The following is an 18,633-nucleotide window of genomic DNA, read 5'->3' on the forward strand; positions in this document are numbered from 1 at the left end:
TTATAAAGGTCAGCATCCCTTACACACTAGCCTTTTAAGATACAACTCACACACACTCCCCTGCAGATCGAGGACAGTGGGAGCGTGAGTGAATATGCATGCATGTCTGTTTTCGTATCTCTGTGCATTCGACCATTTTCGTGCGTAAATTGGAACACGCAAATCTCTGCGTGTGTGTATGCGAAGTGCAAAGAACTGCAAGCGTGTGATGTGTGATGCCAGCCTAAAATGCCCCATCGTTGCCTCTCGTCTCTGAATGTGGCAGGCAGTGTGAGAGCGACCGAGAGCCGAGCCAACTGGCATGGAAAGAGCCTGGATTGAAGTGATGGCTGGTGACACTGCAGACAGGCCAGCCAGTCAGAAAATGGATGCCAACAGAGACACAGATCACACTCACCTCCACCTTCTAAGAACTTCTGGCTCTTGTCTCTTTGTCCTCTGTAAAAAAACAACAAACCCAAAAACAGGCAATATAGATTATACAGCTTTAGTTTTGCATTTATGGGAGAAATGACCTCAAATTAAGGGTCACAGTTAAAGTCTGCTGCCAACAGAGTAGCTAGTAATAATTTGAGCTTGTGAATATTACTCTTATTAACCTTTGACCTCAAGTTTTATTCATGCACAGAAGGAAAAAAAACCCTCTTTCCTGAGGGACTGGAGTCTGCATCATGATTTATTACTGCTTACTTACTTTTATTTATGGGATGACGGTCCTGAAATTACCCAGGATTTGTTTATTTCGCTGTGAGAATGGAGACCAAGTGATGAATTGTCACTGTTTGTACAAGTTTACAGGCGGAATCTGCTTTATGTGATTTAATTGGTAAAGAGGGGAAAAAACCCCAGCAGTAATGCTCGGCGTTATATTGGCCCAGGTTCTCTATTTCATAATGGAAACAAGAGAGCGCTATACAGTAATGGGTTGCATGTGTCATGCATACTAAACAGTCAAACTGGAGCAAATGACAACCAGCTATTTACTCTGAAGCTACAGAGAGACAGTGGATGTTTCCAAGTCATTACGTTTAGCATTTGATCAGGGTGCTTTCAAGGACATGAATCTCATAGTTAAATGGCCCGTGACGTCTTATTGTATCAACTTACTAGAAATTGCCAGACACAATCAGGGTGCTGACCAAATTCTACTCATGCATTTTTTTAAAATGTAAAAACAGTCGTGAAAGATCTGGACAAGGACAAATTAACATTTTTGTTCTCCTCGCTGAGCACAAACTGTTAGTCCTCCCAATTATGTCTTCTCTTTCCTGGTGGTCTGTCACTTCTCATCCCTGCTGAAGTCGTGTAACTAGCCCGAGAGGCTGCTCCAGGAGGGGTACTGCTGGTTGACTGACACAGTCTGATCACGAGGGCTTAAAGAGAGGTTGGCCATTTAATAGGCTAGCTGCCAGTGGCAGCCTGCCTATGCGGAAAGTGGGCCGAAAAGACAGACGGGTGACCGACTAGTGTCGCTCCACTGTGAAACCCATGTCTGTTGCTGGAGAACAGCAGAGCCAGAGGGGTTCCAGATGTCTCCATCATTTTTTTCAGTTGTGTTCATAATCACCTTTGTTGATTAATAACACAATCACGGTTAGAAGAAGATTCAGACAATGGGAGGTTCATTTGTAGATTTTTAAGTAGACTGATATCATGTCTCAAGTTAAGCTAAGCCTGAATTTAAGTAAATTTGAGTTACTAAGCAGAGTTTTATTTATATTTCAAATGATTATTATTTTTGTTTCCAGTTTTCAGTATTAGTTTTAGTTTTTATTAATAATGAGGAGCACATTTTTCAGAATTTGTACAGTAATTGAGTAATTGTACACTTTTTGAAGGTATTCAGTGTTTTGTTGCTATAACAATGTTGATTGTTCAATAAACCTCAGCCAGCTTCATACAGTGTGTGTATTTGACCGTAGCAAAGCATGTCCCTCTGCATTACAGTGATGGCCTGTGGCCTCTCTGAGCTTGGCATCGAATTTAATGTTCTTTGGAGCCACAGATCCCTTTGTGTTAAATCAAAGTGACTGCGCTCGGAGGGCTCAGATTGTGTGGGAGTGTTTGTGTAGGGACCCCAATATTTGTTTTAACCTTCAGCTGTGAACATGCCTCAGTACAAACTGATAAGATAGAAAACCGGGTCAGAGCCTGTCACGATAGTGTGTTTGTAAGGCATCGTGGCCCCCACCTGTTCTCTCATCTAAACTGAAAAACATCACAGAATGAAATCTCCTTCAGTGCAGTTTGAGGTATAATAAAATTAGAAAAAGATGCAAGTCCATTTTCTTCTATGCTATACTTTGTCCTTTGTTATGTAAATAAACGACCAAAACTTTATTATTATGCGTCAGAAGACAAAGGAAATATGGACCGAGAGGCAGGTTGCTATAAGGTATTTCTTTGAAGCTAAGATGTATCATTAAAGTTTAACTATTTTTATATCAGCTGAAGTATAAAACCAGTAACTGACCAATAATAATATTTTTGTTTCTCTATGTCTTTGGTTATGTAGCTATTTTAGCTCCAGGTAAGGTCAAAATTTCCATGTCAGTGGGTCATGACCACGCAGCATAACGTCATCAATTATTTAGCTCCTGGTTGTAGAAGCCTTTACGTCCATAAGCCCTGAAACAGGTCTCTCTTATTAAAGATTCATGGCACACATTCTTAATCACCCCTCTGTGTCCTTCGGTTTCAACGTTCATGCCTTGCATCGAACAGAAATGAAATTTAAGAATCTCCCTGGAACCCATTATAATAATGAGAGTCTTATTTGGCATCTTTAGACAAGCGTTTCATATCAATCTGCATCAGATGCTGAGGTGCAATGGAAATATTCGACATAACCGATCAGTTTGTAATGCAGTGCCCGGGGATGAAATCGCTTTAAATAGCTGTTTGTGTACCATTTCTCTCATCCATTCCTCTTTTAGCCTCAGTGTCCACAGAAAGGCCGTGTGCTCGAACACGAAGAGGCGTTTACTTGCGTAAATAAACAGCAATTCTTCTTCCTAAATTTGGAACTGCTTTTATATGAATGCCACAAATTCTCCACTCCAGCTTTTCTTCTTCGTCCTTGGCTGTGTCGGGTAGCGCGACCCTCCCGGTAACAATGATCCATCACTGTACTGCAAGGTGGAAGTTACAGGAACATTAGAGGGAACAAACAAGTCAGTCACATTTATCCCTGAGCTTGTTCTTGCTTACTAGTGTGTGTTTATTTGTGTGTTCCTTGGAACTTGCACTGCCATGGTCTTCAGGGTTTCCCTGCACAGACTGATGGACACTGACGAAGGCTTCCCTCAGTGTAAATGACTAATGTGTTTTCTCTGGAGGACACTTTCAGCACATACCACACACAGAGAGAGAGAGAGAGAGAGAGAGAGAGAGAGAGAGAGAGAGAGAGAGAGAGATCCGCTTATATAAACCGTATTGAGTGGGCACGGTGAAAATCAGCGAGCGCAGCCATTTGAGGAGCTTTTGTGGATGTTATGCCTCGGCCTGTGTGTCTTTCTGGAGGGTGCCTGCTTACACCTACACACTCCAACACGCTTCCTGCTCATTTGTCAGCTGTGTCCTACACCTGCAGATAAGTCTGCCAGTCTCATCCTCTGCTCTGCTTTAGCTGGTTCTGATTCAGGGCCTTGCTGTAGGCAACACAAACACACACAGACTCTTCTTCTGCTGCAGCAAGAATGACAGTGTTTACATAATGCCAATCAGCTTAAGTTGCTAGTTTTCAAGCTCTGATTGCTTTTGTGTAAAGAGAGACCAGGGAGGAGATGAGTTGGCAGTAAAGATAGTAAGTGAAATAAATCATGTAGTGGTTTCTGCAAGAAGAGGTGGTGGTGGGGTTGAGAAGTGGCAGAACATCTCAGCGAGCCTCCCCGCTGCTGTGGCCTCTGCCCACTCTAGTGTCTAATTATGGCGCTGTTGCTAGCTAACCTGCATTTGGTTTTTTTCGAGCTAAAAGCCACACATCTCCTGCTACACCCCCGCTCTCTGGGTATGTGCGATGTCTCAGATGGTAACTGGGCCGGAGTCAAAGAGCACATGAATTCCAGGTCACCTGCTCCGTCATCTGCACTTTAGAGACTCAGAGCTCAGGGGTTATTTACCACAGCTACGCGTACTAGAAGAAAACAACAAAATCTATCAACAAAAGCAAAACAGGCATGATTAATAAGAGCTAATGGATTCCTGGACATAGACTAAAACAGTGTTTTCAGTGCAAACAACACGCTTATTATCATCCTGATATTTGGTAATTTGCACTAAACACATACTAGAAGTGAGCCTGCTGAGGGTCACATCCTGTGATCCACATATCTGGATCAAAATCAAAAAGTTCTTAAACTCCATCCTGTGGTGATGTGTTAATAAGTTTTAAATCATTAATATTTGTTCAAAATGTTGTAAAACATGCACCCGAAAAGATGACATACACCATCAGGATGTCAGACAGCTGGATACCGCACAGTCAAATTTGAAACGTTTAATTAGTTTAATACTAATTAAATTTGAGTTCAGTATAAAAATTAATTAAGTGTGGGAATGATTCACCCTGAGAACTTAGGGGTCTTAGGAAGGTAGAAATGAAATTTTAATAACACCACATTCATTTTTGACAGCTCCTGACTAAAGTCTGCTTAAAGCTGATTCCATCCCATTAGACAGACATGTCCTGAATATTGTAACGTGGCTCTTACGAGGCTGTGGTTAATTCATGTGTGCATTAGGGTGCCCTGAGTTCCCCCAGAAAGTTTAATATTACATGTACCTTTGGTGCTCTTAAACATCAGAAATTATAGCTAGTTTCTAGAACTATTTTTTATTCAGAGCTTGGAGCCCCTCGTTATTTCGATAGTACGGGCTAAATTAAGTTGAACAACACAGTGCAGAGCAGCACAGGATTAAGCCATCGTCTGATTTTTGCTTGCCTTGTGTATATTCCGCTTTCATGGCAGCAGTTTGACTGTGTACTCATGCTTTTCATCTCCACAGGGACACTGACACGTGTGTTGATCTTGCATAAGCAAACTGCTGGTATTTTTCAGGTAATTTTTAGTCACAATTAACAGATCATTCCTACAGTTTCCCACATTCCTTTAAAAATATTCAAGTATTAGTTAAATTCAGATCCAGGTCGAGGAACACTCTGTGTTTGCCTCTTGAATTATCCATAGTTTGACGTATCACAGTAGAAAAGACATGCATGAATACAAAAGATTTAGCCATCATGTGCAAATTCTAATACAAATTGCACGCTTTTGTAAGCTTAGATGTCCAGAAATATAAAGCTGCTGCAGCTAACAGTGCAGCGTTCTCAGGAAAAAAATAAAATAAAATGAGTCCATCCCCCATGCATTTAAACACTGAGTCAACTCTGGAGTAGAAAATGACTTCAGGCAGTGAAGCTTTTTTTCTAACAGCATGTGCTAAATGTTGCCTGGCAACAAAAATAGTAAAACAAAAGACAACTGACCACTTGTCAGTGCTATGAATGTGTGCACATATTACACAAGCAATGTGTGAAATGACAGGCAGCTGTGATGGTGGTAAGTAACAGGAAATGGGACCTAAATGCACCTACACCAAGCAGGAAAGGGAGGGGGGGGGGCAGAAAATTCTACAGGTATGAAGCAGAAAGGATGTCCTACACATCAGCAACAGCACAGTATAATTGAGCTTAAAATACTTGTTAATAATTAGCAACATTTATCAAAGAGCTAATGAGCAGTGTCTCTGTAAACAGGAACAGCCGCTAGGGGCGGGAAACTTACTGAAGCTATCTGGTGGACAGGTGCATTTGAGCTTGATATGAAAAACAGGAGACTGGGAAGGACAGCGTTTCAAGGATGGGTGGGGGGAGATGGTGCAGCCGTTGCCATGGCAACATTAAACACCTACAGTATTGTCCTTTGGAAGCTTTGCGGTTCATATCAGAGCTGCATATTGATTCTGTCTGCGAGGCGTAGCTGATGTATCTCAGCTTGTTGAACATCCTCTGACTTCACAGATGAGTGTTTACATAACTGAACTTTACTGAGCAGCTCACTGACAGCCCCTGTATCCCATGGACCGGGTATTTTAAACCCTTCAGTTACTTTACTGACTCTAAAATAGTTAAAACTGGGACACGATCACGTTAGCACCGCTGTTCACAAGTTTTTTTTTTCTCTTCCTTTGGCGTCCGCTTTTGGAAGTCCTCCGTCCTCTTTAAAGTTTCTGTTTCACTAGTGTCGCTATTAATGACTCACGCCAGTACAATAGTGATCAGTTTTACAACTTGGCTGGTGAGAAACCACAAAATGTTACTCTTTTTAAAAATTCAGGGTGAAGTGAGTTATGAGTAACGAGGAAGAGTTGCTGTCAGTCACAGCTTTGTCAAGAGAAGCCACTCTTTAGCCTGAGCAGCAGCTTCACTGTAGCTCATTGAAATAGCCGAAGGTCAGCGGCAAACATAATAGTGCATAATCAGAGAGATGTGACACTGACTGTGCTCGGTGACTTTATATTTAAAACTCGTGGCATTACACAATTACTGCTATTAAAATAGAATATTTTAAATTATAATATTACCTATAGAAAAAAATAGCCTGTGAGAGTAAGTTTGTGCTAATAAAAGCAAACACTTGTGTGTTTCCTGCTGTTCATTTACATGTGAGTGTAGTAGCTTTACCTCATTGGTTAATAATGATCTCCACCACTGAACAACCATGACAAAATTTCACTTTAGCCACAAAGCTAACCATTGCACCATCCTCATTATACGGAAGGTTTTTAAAAATAGAAAGCAGAGCTCCTTAGCAGCTGACAGGCATATATTATCACCCAGCAGAAAACCATGCTAATACAGCCACAGTGTAAAGGCCATGCTCTCTGCCCCTAAGCTAGCTGGTCTGACTGGCACTCCTATAGGTCTGGGTACTAGTGCTGTGCAATACTGCAAATTTTGATATTGAAAGTAAATACAGAGCCATTATTGCAAATATCAATACCGATACTTTTTTACTTTATATATGTATATGTATATGTATATATATATATATATATATATATATATATATATATATATATATATATACATACACACACATATATATATACATACACACACATATATATATACATACATACACACACATATATATATACATACACACACACACACATATATATATATACATACATACACACACACACACACAGTAGAGTGCACACTTCTCTATCCACCTGCTGTTGACTTATGGTGCATTCTCTGGCCAGGGGCCTCTGGGCTTATTAGTGAATGTCTGCTACCAGATATGGGTTCGTAAAGCATGGCTATGTGACTGACAGAGAAACTGGAGACATTTTAAAAGCAGAGGACTGAGGACAGTAGGACTCTAGGGAGGAAGTTTGTGGCTAATACTCTGGTGGTGAATACTGAAAGAAATATTTTTACTTGTGCAGACGAGGTGAGTTTTTACTATTTTACCAGCATGACCCTGGGTCACACAGTCAAAACATGTCAGACCAACTAAAGACATGCTTGGCATGACATAAAGTCCTTGAAATCATGCAGACAAGTTCAGCAATTCAATTTAGAGGTCTATATGATGTATATTTTTTCCCCAAAAAACCAGTCCCCTTCTCATCAGCAATGGAAAGAATGAAATAGGAAATAGAAGCATCCTTCAGTGAGTGCTTTCCAACTTAAAACCTCATATTCTCTTAAGTTTTGTAAAGATCAGAGTCGAATGTTGGACCATCAAATGAAGTAAGATGATTTGCATTACGTTAGCGGTGCTCTATTTTAAAACGGCATTGTTTATGTCTGTGCCTTGGGAACATCTGCTTTGCCAGGCGATTAAATCTCTTAATTCTTTGCCATTTTCTTGCTACCAAACCATCTGCTGCGATTTGTTTTCCATGCACAAAGTCTGAGCCACAATCTAAACACTACCCATGGGTGCAGCGCGAGTTCTTGCTCCAGTGTCTACTGAGCCTCGTTAGATCGCAGTGAATAACACAAAATTTCTGGGTCGACTGCAAAAGGCTATGTGTCAGGCTGTTGCGTGTGGGTGAGAGTGTGTGGGATGTTTGGTATATCGCTTTCTGTCACAGCGTCTTTGATGGTGGCTCTCGAAAAATCAGTGTCATTAAGTCAATTTTAAAAACAATGTGCTCATTTAGCCCCGTCTCTTATCAGAGCTTTCTATACACATTTTCAGGTGTGTAACTGTATTTAGTGGCAGGTGGGGTATTGGGAATAATCATCTGTCAGCTAAGACGCATTGTAAATTTTCCAAGAGGAAATAGGTATAAATAATAGGTATTGTTTAAATATGCAATTGATAGCGTGGCAAACTAACGGTGGCTTTTGATCGTCTCTTAACACACAGTTAGCGTCATAATCAGGTACTAAAACAAGGTGAAATATGGAGTTACTTTCCATCCTACTTGTTAGTCTTTCACAATGGGTTTAAAAAGGATTGCCAATCTGCTGTCAAAGCATCAGCAGATAAAGACGTTAGGTGGGAGAGAGGGATTGTGCACGTGCATGTGTGTGTGTCATATGAAAACACTAGCAGATCAGCCTAGACAAGCTCCTCTCATGATAAGCCTCATGCCTCAGAGACTCGTGCAGATGATGTGATGGGAGTTATACTGAAGCACCCAGTCGTGGCCTCCTTCTGCAGTGCGAGACAGTGTCGGGCTTGTACTCAAAGACTCTGGGGTGGATGTACTGTGCTTTATGTCTATTGATTATTCAGTGTCGCTTTGATGTTTTAGTCACTCTGTTCACTTGCTTGTGTTTTCTTCTACAAAGTGTTAAGTATAGCTGTTAGTGTTCTGTTTCACAACATACGCTTTATGTGCACCATTTCAGGTATTTGCTGTTAAAGACTTTTGAGAGCCCACAATCACTTTAGCTTGCATGCATTTTAAGATTTCTCACATGGGGTGCTTTTAATACAATAGGTTCTCCATTTCCCCGTTTTCATTTACAATGCATGAGTTTCATACAGACAGGCTGGGGAGCAATATACCCTAACCATCATATATCAAATTGAGTCATGGCTATTAGAGGTTTTGTGCCACGGCAAGTGATTATAAAACCAGTAAGCTTACAATGCACAGTCGGCCATTGTAAGCCAAACTGTTTCAACTCAATGCCGAATCAGTCCTTTGAGGATTATCTTGGCATCCTGGCTTTAATTTCACTGCTGTGTCGGGTCAATTAGAGTTTGTAATTGTAATTCCGCTCATTTAGAGTGTTTGATTGCTGCTGTTTAAAGAGAGCTGACGCTAATGAATTTCTCTCACTATCTGTCTTTTTGTCTCCCCTCTCTTTCTGTTCTTGCCTTACTGTTTTTTTTTCTGTCTAACTCTTTCTATCCCTTCTTCTCGTTTTGCAGGTGTCTGGCCCAGTGATTCGACCCCAGACAGGAAACAAAGGAAGAGGAAGAAAGGATGGCCACGAGGGCGAGCCTGGGTCAGGATGTAGGCTGGCTGGTGCCTTTCCTTTTCTTGTTACTAATGATCACAGTGTCACCTGCCCAAAGCCAAGGATGTCCCCAGCGCTGTGAGTGCATTGCTAAGCTCAAGACTGTGTCTTGTTATGGTAAACGCTTGTCTGCACTGCCCGATGGAATCCCACTGGACACCAAGATCCTGGACTTGAGTGGGAATAAACTGCGTTGGGTAGAACACGGAGACCTGCTTCCATATTCACGTCTCGAAAAGCTAGACCTGAGTGAGAACATGATCAGTGTCCTGGAACCAAATGCTTTTTCTAGCCTTCAGAACCTTAAGTCGCTTTCACTGAGAGGTAACCAACTGAAGCTGGTCCCTATGGGAGCTTTCTCACGTCTCTCCAACCTAACTTCATTGGACCTTAGTGGGAATAAGATTGTAATTCTTTTGGACTTCACTTTCCAAGACTTGAGAAGTTTAAAGAACTTGGAGGTCGGCGACAATGATTTAGTTTATATCTCTAACAAGGCCTTTCTGGGTTTGGTGGGACTGAAGGAGCTGACAATTGAGAGGTGTAACCTGACTTCGGTGTCCAGTCAGTCTTTGTCTTACCTGCATAACTTGGTGACTCTGCGGCTCCGCTACCTCAGTATCTCTGCCTTAGAGGACCAAAACTTCCGGAAGCTGGGAAACCTGAGGGGCCTGGAGATCGATCACTGGCCCTTTTTGGAGTACATCTCTCCTCACAGCCTGCAGGGTCTCAACTTGTCCTGGCTGTCTATCACACACACCAACATCACCTCTGTGCCCACCTCTGCCCTGCGTAGTTTGGCTCACCTCACCAGCCTCAACCTATCTTACAACCCCATCACTGTGTTGGAGTCCTGGGCATTGCGGGATCTCGTAAGGCTGAAGGAGCTGCATCTAGTCAAAACCAACCTGGCAGTAGTGCAGCCCTATGCGCTCGGTGGTCTAAGGCAAATCCGCCTTCTTAACCTTTCCTCTAACAGCCTGGTGACCCTGGAGGAGGGAGCCTTTCAGTCTGTCAACACTCTGGAGACGCTGCGTTTGGATGGAAACCCTCTGGCCTGCGACTGCCGCTTGCTTTGGATCCTTCAGCGCAGGAAGACCCTGAACTTTGATGGTGCCTCCCCGGTGTGTATGACACCTGTTGAAGTGCAAGGACGTGCTCTCAATGCTTTCTCTGATTCAGCTCTCTTTGACCACTTTACTTGTCAAAAGCCCAAAATCCGCAACCGGAAACTGCAGCAGATATCTGCCCGCGAGGGACAGGTAGTGTCATTTATTTGCAGAGCAGAAGGTGAACCCACACCGGTGATATTCTGGATTTCTCCTCAGCGCCGCCGCATCACCACAAAGAGCAGCGGCCGCCTTACCGTGTTACCAGAAGGCACGCTAGAAATCCGCTATGCCCAGGTCACAGATAGTGGGACGTACATTTGCATAGCCAGCAATGCCGGTGGAAATGACACATATTTTGCCACACTTACAGTGAGTGGGCTGCCGCTGGATGCAGCCCTCATGGCCAACCGCACCTACTATGCTGGGGATCTTAATGACACAAATCTGAATGATACCAGAGTCTTCTTGAAGTTTACTCTGGACCTCAAGACGATCCTCATATCTACAGCCATGGGCTGTATCATGTTTCTGGGGGTAGTCCTTTTCTGTTTCATTCTGCTGTTTGTGTGGAGTCGAGGGCGAGGGCAGCACAAAAACAACTTCTCTGTAGAATATTCTTTTAGAAAAGTGGACGGGCCTGCAGCCAGTGGAGGACAAGGTGGAGCACGGAAGTTCAACATGAAAATGATTTGATATGTTTTAGTGTTCTCTCCTCAGTGCTGATTATAAGCACACATCAAAGTGGACTGCTGTGCTTGAAGAGCATCAACGTCAAATCTTTGCGAGACCTTGATATATTTCTATAGCTCTTTCTTGTGTATTCACATTATTGTGCAGAGAAAAGCTATATTATCATCGAATATGTTTTAAACTCTTGAACAGACTGTTAAAAGACCAATCGGCAAAGTCCCATCTACACTATCTTCATGCTCCGACCAGCTCAGTTCGAGGAATTCTCCCCCGTTTATCTCAAAAAGAATACACCCTTCTCCTCCGTCTGCTCTGTCTACAAACCGGTGAATACATAATATTAGGGTGGTGCTCAATAAATGCCAAGGACATGCCAATATGTATTTTAGTAGTTCCAGCTATATACTGCATATTTAGACTTATTCACAGTCATAAGTTGAGCGCAACAATATATTCGCTCTGCTTGAAGACATTTTGCTGATGGTGGGTTCGTACAGAATATATTACACTTAGAATACACTCTGCAACACTGCCAATTCGACCGGAAAGCACCAAGTAATATCACTGTCAGTCCAAAGGGACGGCAAAAAGAAGTTTCACATCAATAGTTACGGCTGGAAGTTGTTTAAAATAACATTCTACAGATTTTTAGCTACAGTGGGACCTGGTGCACAGTAATGTGGTGACAAATCAGCACATGCCAATACACGTTTGCTAGTCAGATTTCCCATTGTTGTTCAGTAAAGAACTACAGCTTCCTCCTAATCTGCAAACATGTGTATAAAATGAAATGCATGTACAGAGTTGGCTTCTTACTTTGAATAACTTGTATTATTTGTAAAGGAAACACTCATAGGGGTGCATAAGATGTATTATATATTTTGTAATTACTGACCTTGAAGTTCTTGTGGTCGTTTATAGTACTGTTGAGTGATTAATAAGGTTTTAATGTTATGCTGTTATTAAAGTGTTAAAGTCCTATTTGGAATGACTCATAACAGTTCAGTTAGAAGCGTTTTTATTTTTATTTCGTTTCGACTGAAACACAACCCACTCCCTGAGCTCACTGACTCAGCAAATCATGAAGGGCATTTGCATCAAGTTTCACTTCGTTTACCTATTTGTAGCTGTACAAATAACACGAAGGCTTGTCTGACCTGTGGCTGAAGAAACTCTAATTGCGTTTGAGGCATTCAGTGTGAATGTTTTTTAAAAACAATCTTTGCAAAACTCTAAATGACACCAGCCAAAGTCATTTGAGGAAAGCTTAATGATACAATCAACAACAAAAAGCTGCATGATAACTGTGACTAACATTGATGCCTAGATGCTGATAACAGAGGTCACCCGCATGCCGTTCTGCCCTCAAGCTCTATCTCATGATCTGTGGGTTTAGGGCTGGGACCCAATGTCATTATCACAAACCATTTATTTCTGTTTGGCTTTGACTGCTGATTTCTAACAGTGTTGTTCTGCTGCCCTCTGTTGACTAAGACGAGTATTGTACTTTTCACTATTTCTATAGTGCAAGCAGGGTTTTACTTAATATTAAGTCATTTTTTTTAAATTTCTCAAAAGGCAAATGTGGAATTCAGCAATGGTCGACCTAAATCAGCGCTGGAATTAAAAATGAATTTATTGTTGCTCAACAGTATACCCTGCCTCTTCAAACACACAAAACTGAGTCCCGTGTTTCAACAACATAGACACCGCACAACTAATTTTTCAGTTATTAATACTGAACTTTGAATACATCCGTGGACCGATCTCAAATCAGTTAGCCTTCCTGTTTGTATTTTTCAATATGTAAACACTTTGGTTTCAGTTTTAATTTTCTTTTCCTCCCCCCGATCCCTCCTGTAAATATGGAAACCACTGTGTATGGAAATTGTGCTATACTGTTTTGTACTTTACTGTTTTATAAATAATGAAGTCCACTGTTTATAAAGCATGTGATATTATCTGCTACAATCATGTCTTGTCCCCTGTTCCATTTTAATAGCAGCTGGCCAGCGAATCAGTCTGTATGGTGGTGGTCTCAGGAGTGTATCGATAGACCTGTGACCCAAACCCCCATGGAAATTTTGTTTAGAAGATTTTGTGCTTTTATTTGCTCCTCTTTCCCTAGGAAGTGCTCATATTTTAATTTCAAAAGAAAGTTGCATCAGAAGGATTGATGTGCTATCAGCACCACAAGTAAAGATATAGAGCTCAGCAGAGAGCATCCTTGTCCGGACTTGATGAATGAGTAAGCATGATATAGTGTCTGGGGAGGGTTATTACTGTTCATTTTCTATGCATTCGTCAAAAGTTACAAAAAATAAATTCATTTTTGTGAGCAGATAAAGTCAACTCTGCATTCACACTTTCAGATGTGTCTGTTGTGGGCTTTCAAGATTGTTACTCCTTAATCGTGTGGGTATGATGACTTAATCCATGGCAGTGAGTTTAATATAAAACAAAATCAAGCCCTGTTAGTGTTCACTGGGTAAATGAATTCATTTTGTACTGATATGACCAGTTATCTGACTGATAACTGGTCATATAAATGACACTTAAAGTTCTCAGCATTTTAACAGTCAGTATACAGCTTCACATTAAGAGTCCCATCCATTTTCTTCTCCTTATCCAGTTCAGGGTCATGGAGTGGAGGGATCAGGGGCTGAGAGGCATGGTACACCCTGAATAGAAAGCTAATCTGTTGGAGGGTTGAGAAAGAGACAGTCTCATATTCACATCTGCAGCCAATTTAGAATCGCAGGTTAGCCTAGCCTGTGCATGTTTTTGGACTGTGGGAGGAAGCCGCAATGTTTGGAGAGTACCCACGTAGGCACGGGTGAGAACACTGAAACTCCACACAGGACCGTGTGAGGCAACAGTGTGAACCACTGCCCCATTAAAATCCCCGTGCATTAAAAGTTTGTTTGAGTTATTTAGTTAAATTGCTTCCTCATCCAGGAATATTTTAACATTAAATTTCAATGTTACTTTATTTATTTCTATAGTACCAAATCAGAAGAACAGCTGTCTCAAGTTGCTTTATATTGTAAGGCGAAGACCCTACAGTAAGACAGAGAAAGCCCCAGCAAACAGACAAACCCCTATATATAGAAGCACTTTTTAACAGGAAAAAACTCTGGGCATAACCAGGCTCAGGGAGGGGAGGCCATCTGCTGAGACCAGTTGGGAGGGAAGGGAGGAAGATAGGGGAGCCAGAGATTAATATTAAATAAAGAATAAATGCAGAGAGGTGTATAAACACATGGTGAGTGAAAAAGAAACACTCAGTGCATCATGGGAATTCCCCGGCAACTTAGACCTACTGCAGCATAACTAAGGGTCACCTGATCCAGCCCTAACTATATGCTTTAGCAAAAGGAAAATTTTAAGCCTAATCTTGAAAGTAGAGATAGTGTCTGTCTCCTGAATCCATACTGGAAGCTGGTTCCACAGAAGAGGGGCCTGAAAACTGAAGGCTCTGCCTCCCGTTCTACTTTTAAATACTGTAGGAACAACAAGTATATTTATAAATTTGATTTTAACACGTTTATGTTCAAGATCTGTGGTATCATTGCTAGTCTGGAAGCCATGAGGGTTTCAGTATTTAAATTACACTGATGTCACGTGGAAAGCTGAAGCCTGCAGTACACATATACTGAAACTTTCAGTGATGTAAGACGCATTTTGCTTTTACTCATAGGCCTGTATTATTTTCTATCAAATTTTCCTCCTTTTTAAAAAAAATAGGGTCTCAAAATATATCTGGAGTTCATCTGCAAAACAACAACAACAACAAAACTGTAGATTTTATTTTGTATAAAGGTGAGCAAACAGGTCATAAGATCCCACATTTGCAAATGTGTTGACAAAAACACGCCACACGTTTACTGCCCCTTAGCCCAGATGACATCAAGGTGAGCATTATCTTTCAAAAGCTTTTCCCATAAACGTGAGTCCAAAATCACCCACAGGTATTTATCATAATCGCACCATGTTTGTGCCCCCAACTGTTGAAACCACTCAAACCACCACAAAATGTTTGAAAACGTGCAGAGAAGAGAAGCGTTCCTCAGAACTAGACGTATAAGCAATTTACCCCCAATGCATATCAGACATATCCATCCCCTGGAGGGGGGGAGGGGGTGTCATTCACACTTTAAGAATTTTTCTGTGTTTACCAGTCTAACACTTGGCTACTCATCAAGAATACAGACTAGAGTGACTCATCTCGCCTTATAAGGTTTTTTTTTTCATACCTCTGAAGGCACATGTGAAAGTGAATGGTTTTTGCACCTACAATGACTCTACAATGAGTCACCTCTGATCGTTACGTTCTTGTTAAATTTTGATCATCACATCTCATCCGTTTTTATACTAGGAATGAGAATACCTTTACCGCTCATCTGTGTCACACGTGTGGAAGCCTGTGCATTTGTTATGACTGTCCCCTCTTTCTCTCAGGTCTTTCTAGTGATGTCTCACCTATATACACCTCTTAGCCTGACGCAGGGGAAGATATCTGAAAAAAGTGACCATGAACAAGAATTTTGGTATTTAATAACATTTGTTTTTCTTTTTTTAGATATCGAGTAGCTGATTATGTAGGTACTGTATGTAAAAGAGAAAGGACTTATTGATAATTAGCTTTTTAAGACCCCTGCTGCAATCGAATCAATAGCGTTTATGCGAATAGATAAAAACAGGCTTCCGTGTTAAATATTATTCTGCTATTTACAGTCAAGATAGGATTTTAACAAAACCTTGTTGAAATTGAATTTTAAATTTTTACATTTTCTTTGAAAACAAATTATTATGACAGTTTTTTTTCATTTGTAACTTCAAAGTAATATACCTGAAACTCCTTCCGCCTTTGCTGAGCACTGACTGTGGCTACCTATGCAGATTTCGGCGGTCTCTGAAGAGACATAACGAACATGTCAGATGTGTCATCACCTGCTTTAGATGCCAGAATTAGTGTGAAATGACATCATTACTCAGTTGGGTCTGCCTTGCATTTATACCATTTATTAATTTATTTGGAGTAGACAAAAGTGGCAAAATACAGAGCGTGTTAAAACCCTGCCCTGAACTACCTTCTTCATTTGGCTGCCAGAGGAAATGATGTCAGAATGCACTTTAACACAGAGATACCCAGCTTCTGCTTCAGCAAGGTTATTTCCATCCGTACCATGGGAACAAGCATAAAGTGGCTGAAATGATGTAACACAGTGGGTGTGTGCATGTGTGTGTGTGTGTGTGTGTGGGGGGTTCGTAATCACACGTTTTTTTGCTACCATGTTGTTGAGGTGTGGTGGTCTAAATGGGAATGCAGTGGTTAGCAGTTGTTAAAAAAAACAATTCACCTGCTGCAACATGTGCGCCGCTTTTCATTTGCTTGCAGCGCTTCTGATAAGCTTTTCAAAAAGCACACCTGCACTATGCACCTGTAAATTTGTGCGTAATAAATATGTATTTGCATTCATTATCCAAATCCTGTGCCCCACAAAAGGTTTCAAAGGTTGCATTTCACACAAGTTTAAGGCAAGATCTTACATCTGAATCATTAGTTTGAACAAAGACTGCTGATGTACAGTGTCTCCTGCCACAGCTGCTCGTTGGTGAGGGTGAGGGTGAAAAAGAGGAAAGTAACAATTTGCAAGCGCAGGTTCTAGTTTAAGTAGAGAACAAATGCAGGGCAGCTAAACTGAGCCTAGTTTCTTGCTTCAAAATCCCCAAACCTTCCCACATGTTCTGATAAAGAGTTTCTCAAAAGTTTAATAGATTACTGTTGATTACTGAGCTAGCATATGACTGAGAGTTGAACAAGAAAAGTGTGCAAATCAGTACTAGTTAGTGTTTGCAATGTGTCATCTCAGAGTGGTGATTTGTCTTGGGAATTGTCATTTTTGTACTGGTTTAGATTTTAACTAGTAGTGAGATGACATTTATTGATACCTGTGTTTGTCAGTGTTATGATTTAGTTTGCTACTGTGACTGGAATAAAAAGTCTACGATCAAGTTCAAACAGTTCAAATTGTTTTCAGTTATATCACAACATAAAGTGGTTAAAGTAGTTGTAGATTAGCACGCTCTTTCATGCCAGCAGGTCGCACAAAGAATTACCAGCAACCACCGATGGCTGCATGTCAAAAACTGTGGTTCTAATATGAATAATACAGAAATAAATCAATAAAGGCAACGTGGAAAAATACACACTGAGATGCAAATAAAAGAACACACTTAGATGCATATCATTCATATTGTAGTCATACTACAAAAACAACACAGCTGAAACATTTCCAATGTGTTTTGAAAAATATGTGTTCATTTCCAGAAATTTAGAACTGTGACGCCAAAAGGGAGGGAAAGTTGTGTAATACTTCAAAAAACATCCTCTGGAATATCTCACTACTAACTGAAGTTAACTGTCAGTGTCAGAGGGATGGAGTTTCTGAGAACTAAAAGGATTTCCCCGTGCTGCAAAAACACTGTGTGGGCATGAGTTCAGCAATGTATGACAAGGCCTTGTCAACATAAAATTGGTGAATTTATCATTTGTGATGCTTAAACGACTCAAAGATTCTAGAAAAACTTCTGAACACAATAGACAAGGTCAAAAACCAATAAAGGAAAAGATACGTGTGTATAACATGACGCGCGACTAATTGATTCTGTACCACACGGGCTCGGGAACGTCAATCATCTGACCACAGAACAGCTTTCCACTGAAGCCCAGCCTTAGTTCTGGTCCAGAGGAGACAGCAGCGTTTCTGGAAGTGTTCACGAGCCCGTGCACTCATTCAGAATGACAGAATCATCCTTGTTTTTATGTAGTGCTGCACGAGGGCCCAAATATGACAGTGATCCAGTGCAGACTTTCAGCCGTGTGCCTCCTGCACAGAGATTTCTCTAGATTCTCAGAATCGTTTGAAGATGTTATGTACTATAGATAATCAGATTTTCATTATCTTAGCTGTAAAATTTCACTTTGAATTTGTACATAGAGAAACATCCCTCTAAAATAGTTCTGTGTTTTTTCCAGATTGCTAAACTTTTGCCGATCTTTATACCCAATCATGTTGTTGACCTGCTGCCACTTAAACTAAATAGCTGCAAAATGCTCACCCAGTTTTCTCTTCACTTAGTTTTCTATTTTTAGTTAGATATGAAGTTGAAATGATGGTTGCTCATCCAGCACTGTTTTACTTTTAGGCTACAGTCTAATATGTTACCTTTAAAAAATAATAAAAATGTAACATGCACAAATATGAAGACCAAAAGCCGTTTTCTCTAAAGCTATTGGAAAATGTATTTCAGGCTATGAATATGGTATCA

General features: G+C 40.9%; 1 protein-coding gene across 2 annotated transcripts in view; it reads left to right on the plus strand.

Annotated features, from left to right (window-relative positions):
• Window positions 1-17,323, plus strand: part of lingo3a (leucine rich repeat and Ig domain containing 3a) — a 34,698-nt gene extending 17,375 nt beyond the window's left edge. The window contains exons 1-2 of one of the 2 annotated variants that reach the window (XM_085448544.1): window positions 5,509-5,561; window positions 9,408-17,323. In XM_085448544.1, the coding sequence (XP_085304670.1) occupies window positions 9,463-11,301 (1,839 nt within the window). In that variant the 5' untranslated portion in view covers window positions 5,509-5,561; window positions 9,408-9,462 and the 3' untranslated portion in view covers window positions 11,302-17,323. Of the gene's footprint in view, window positions 1-5,508; window positions 5,562-9,407 lie in introns of those variants that run through there. The other variant, XM_085448543.1, reaches the window with a different exon arrangement.
• Window positions 17,324-18,633: the final 1,310 nt, after the last annotated feature.

The sequence above is a fragment of the Copadichromis virginalis genome, linkage group LG23 (genome assembly GCF_057382275.1).
Source record: "Copadichromis virginalis isolate Kocher_CV1m ecotype Utaka linkage group LG23, C_Virginalis_male_GT1.1, whole genome shotgun sequence".
Classification (NCBI taxonomy): domain Eukaryota; kingdom Metazoa; phylum Chordata; class Actinopteri; order Cichliformes; family Cichlidae; genus Copadichromis; species Copadichromis virginalis.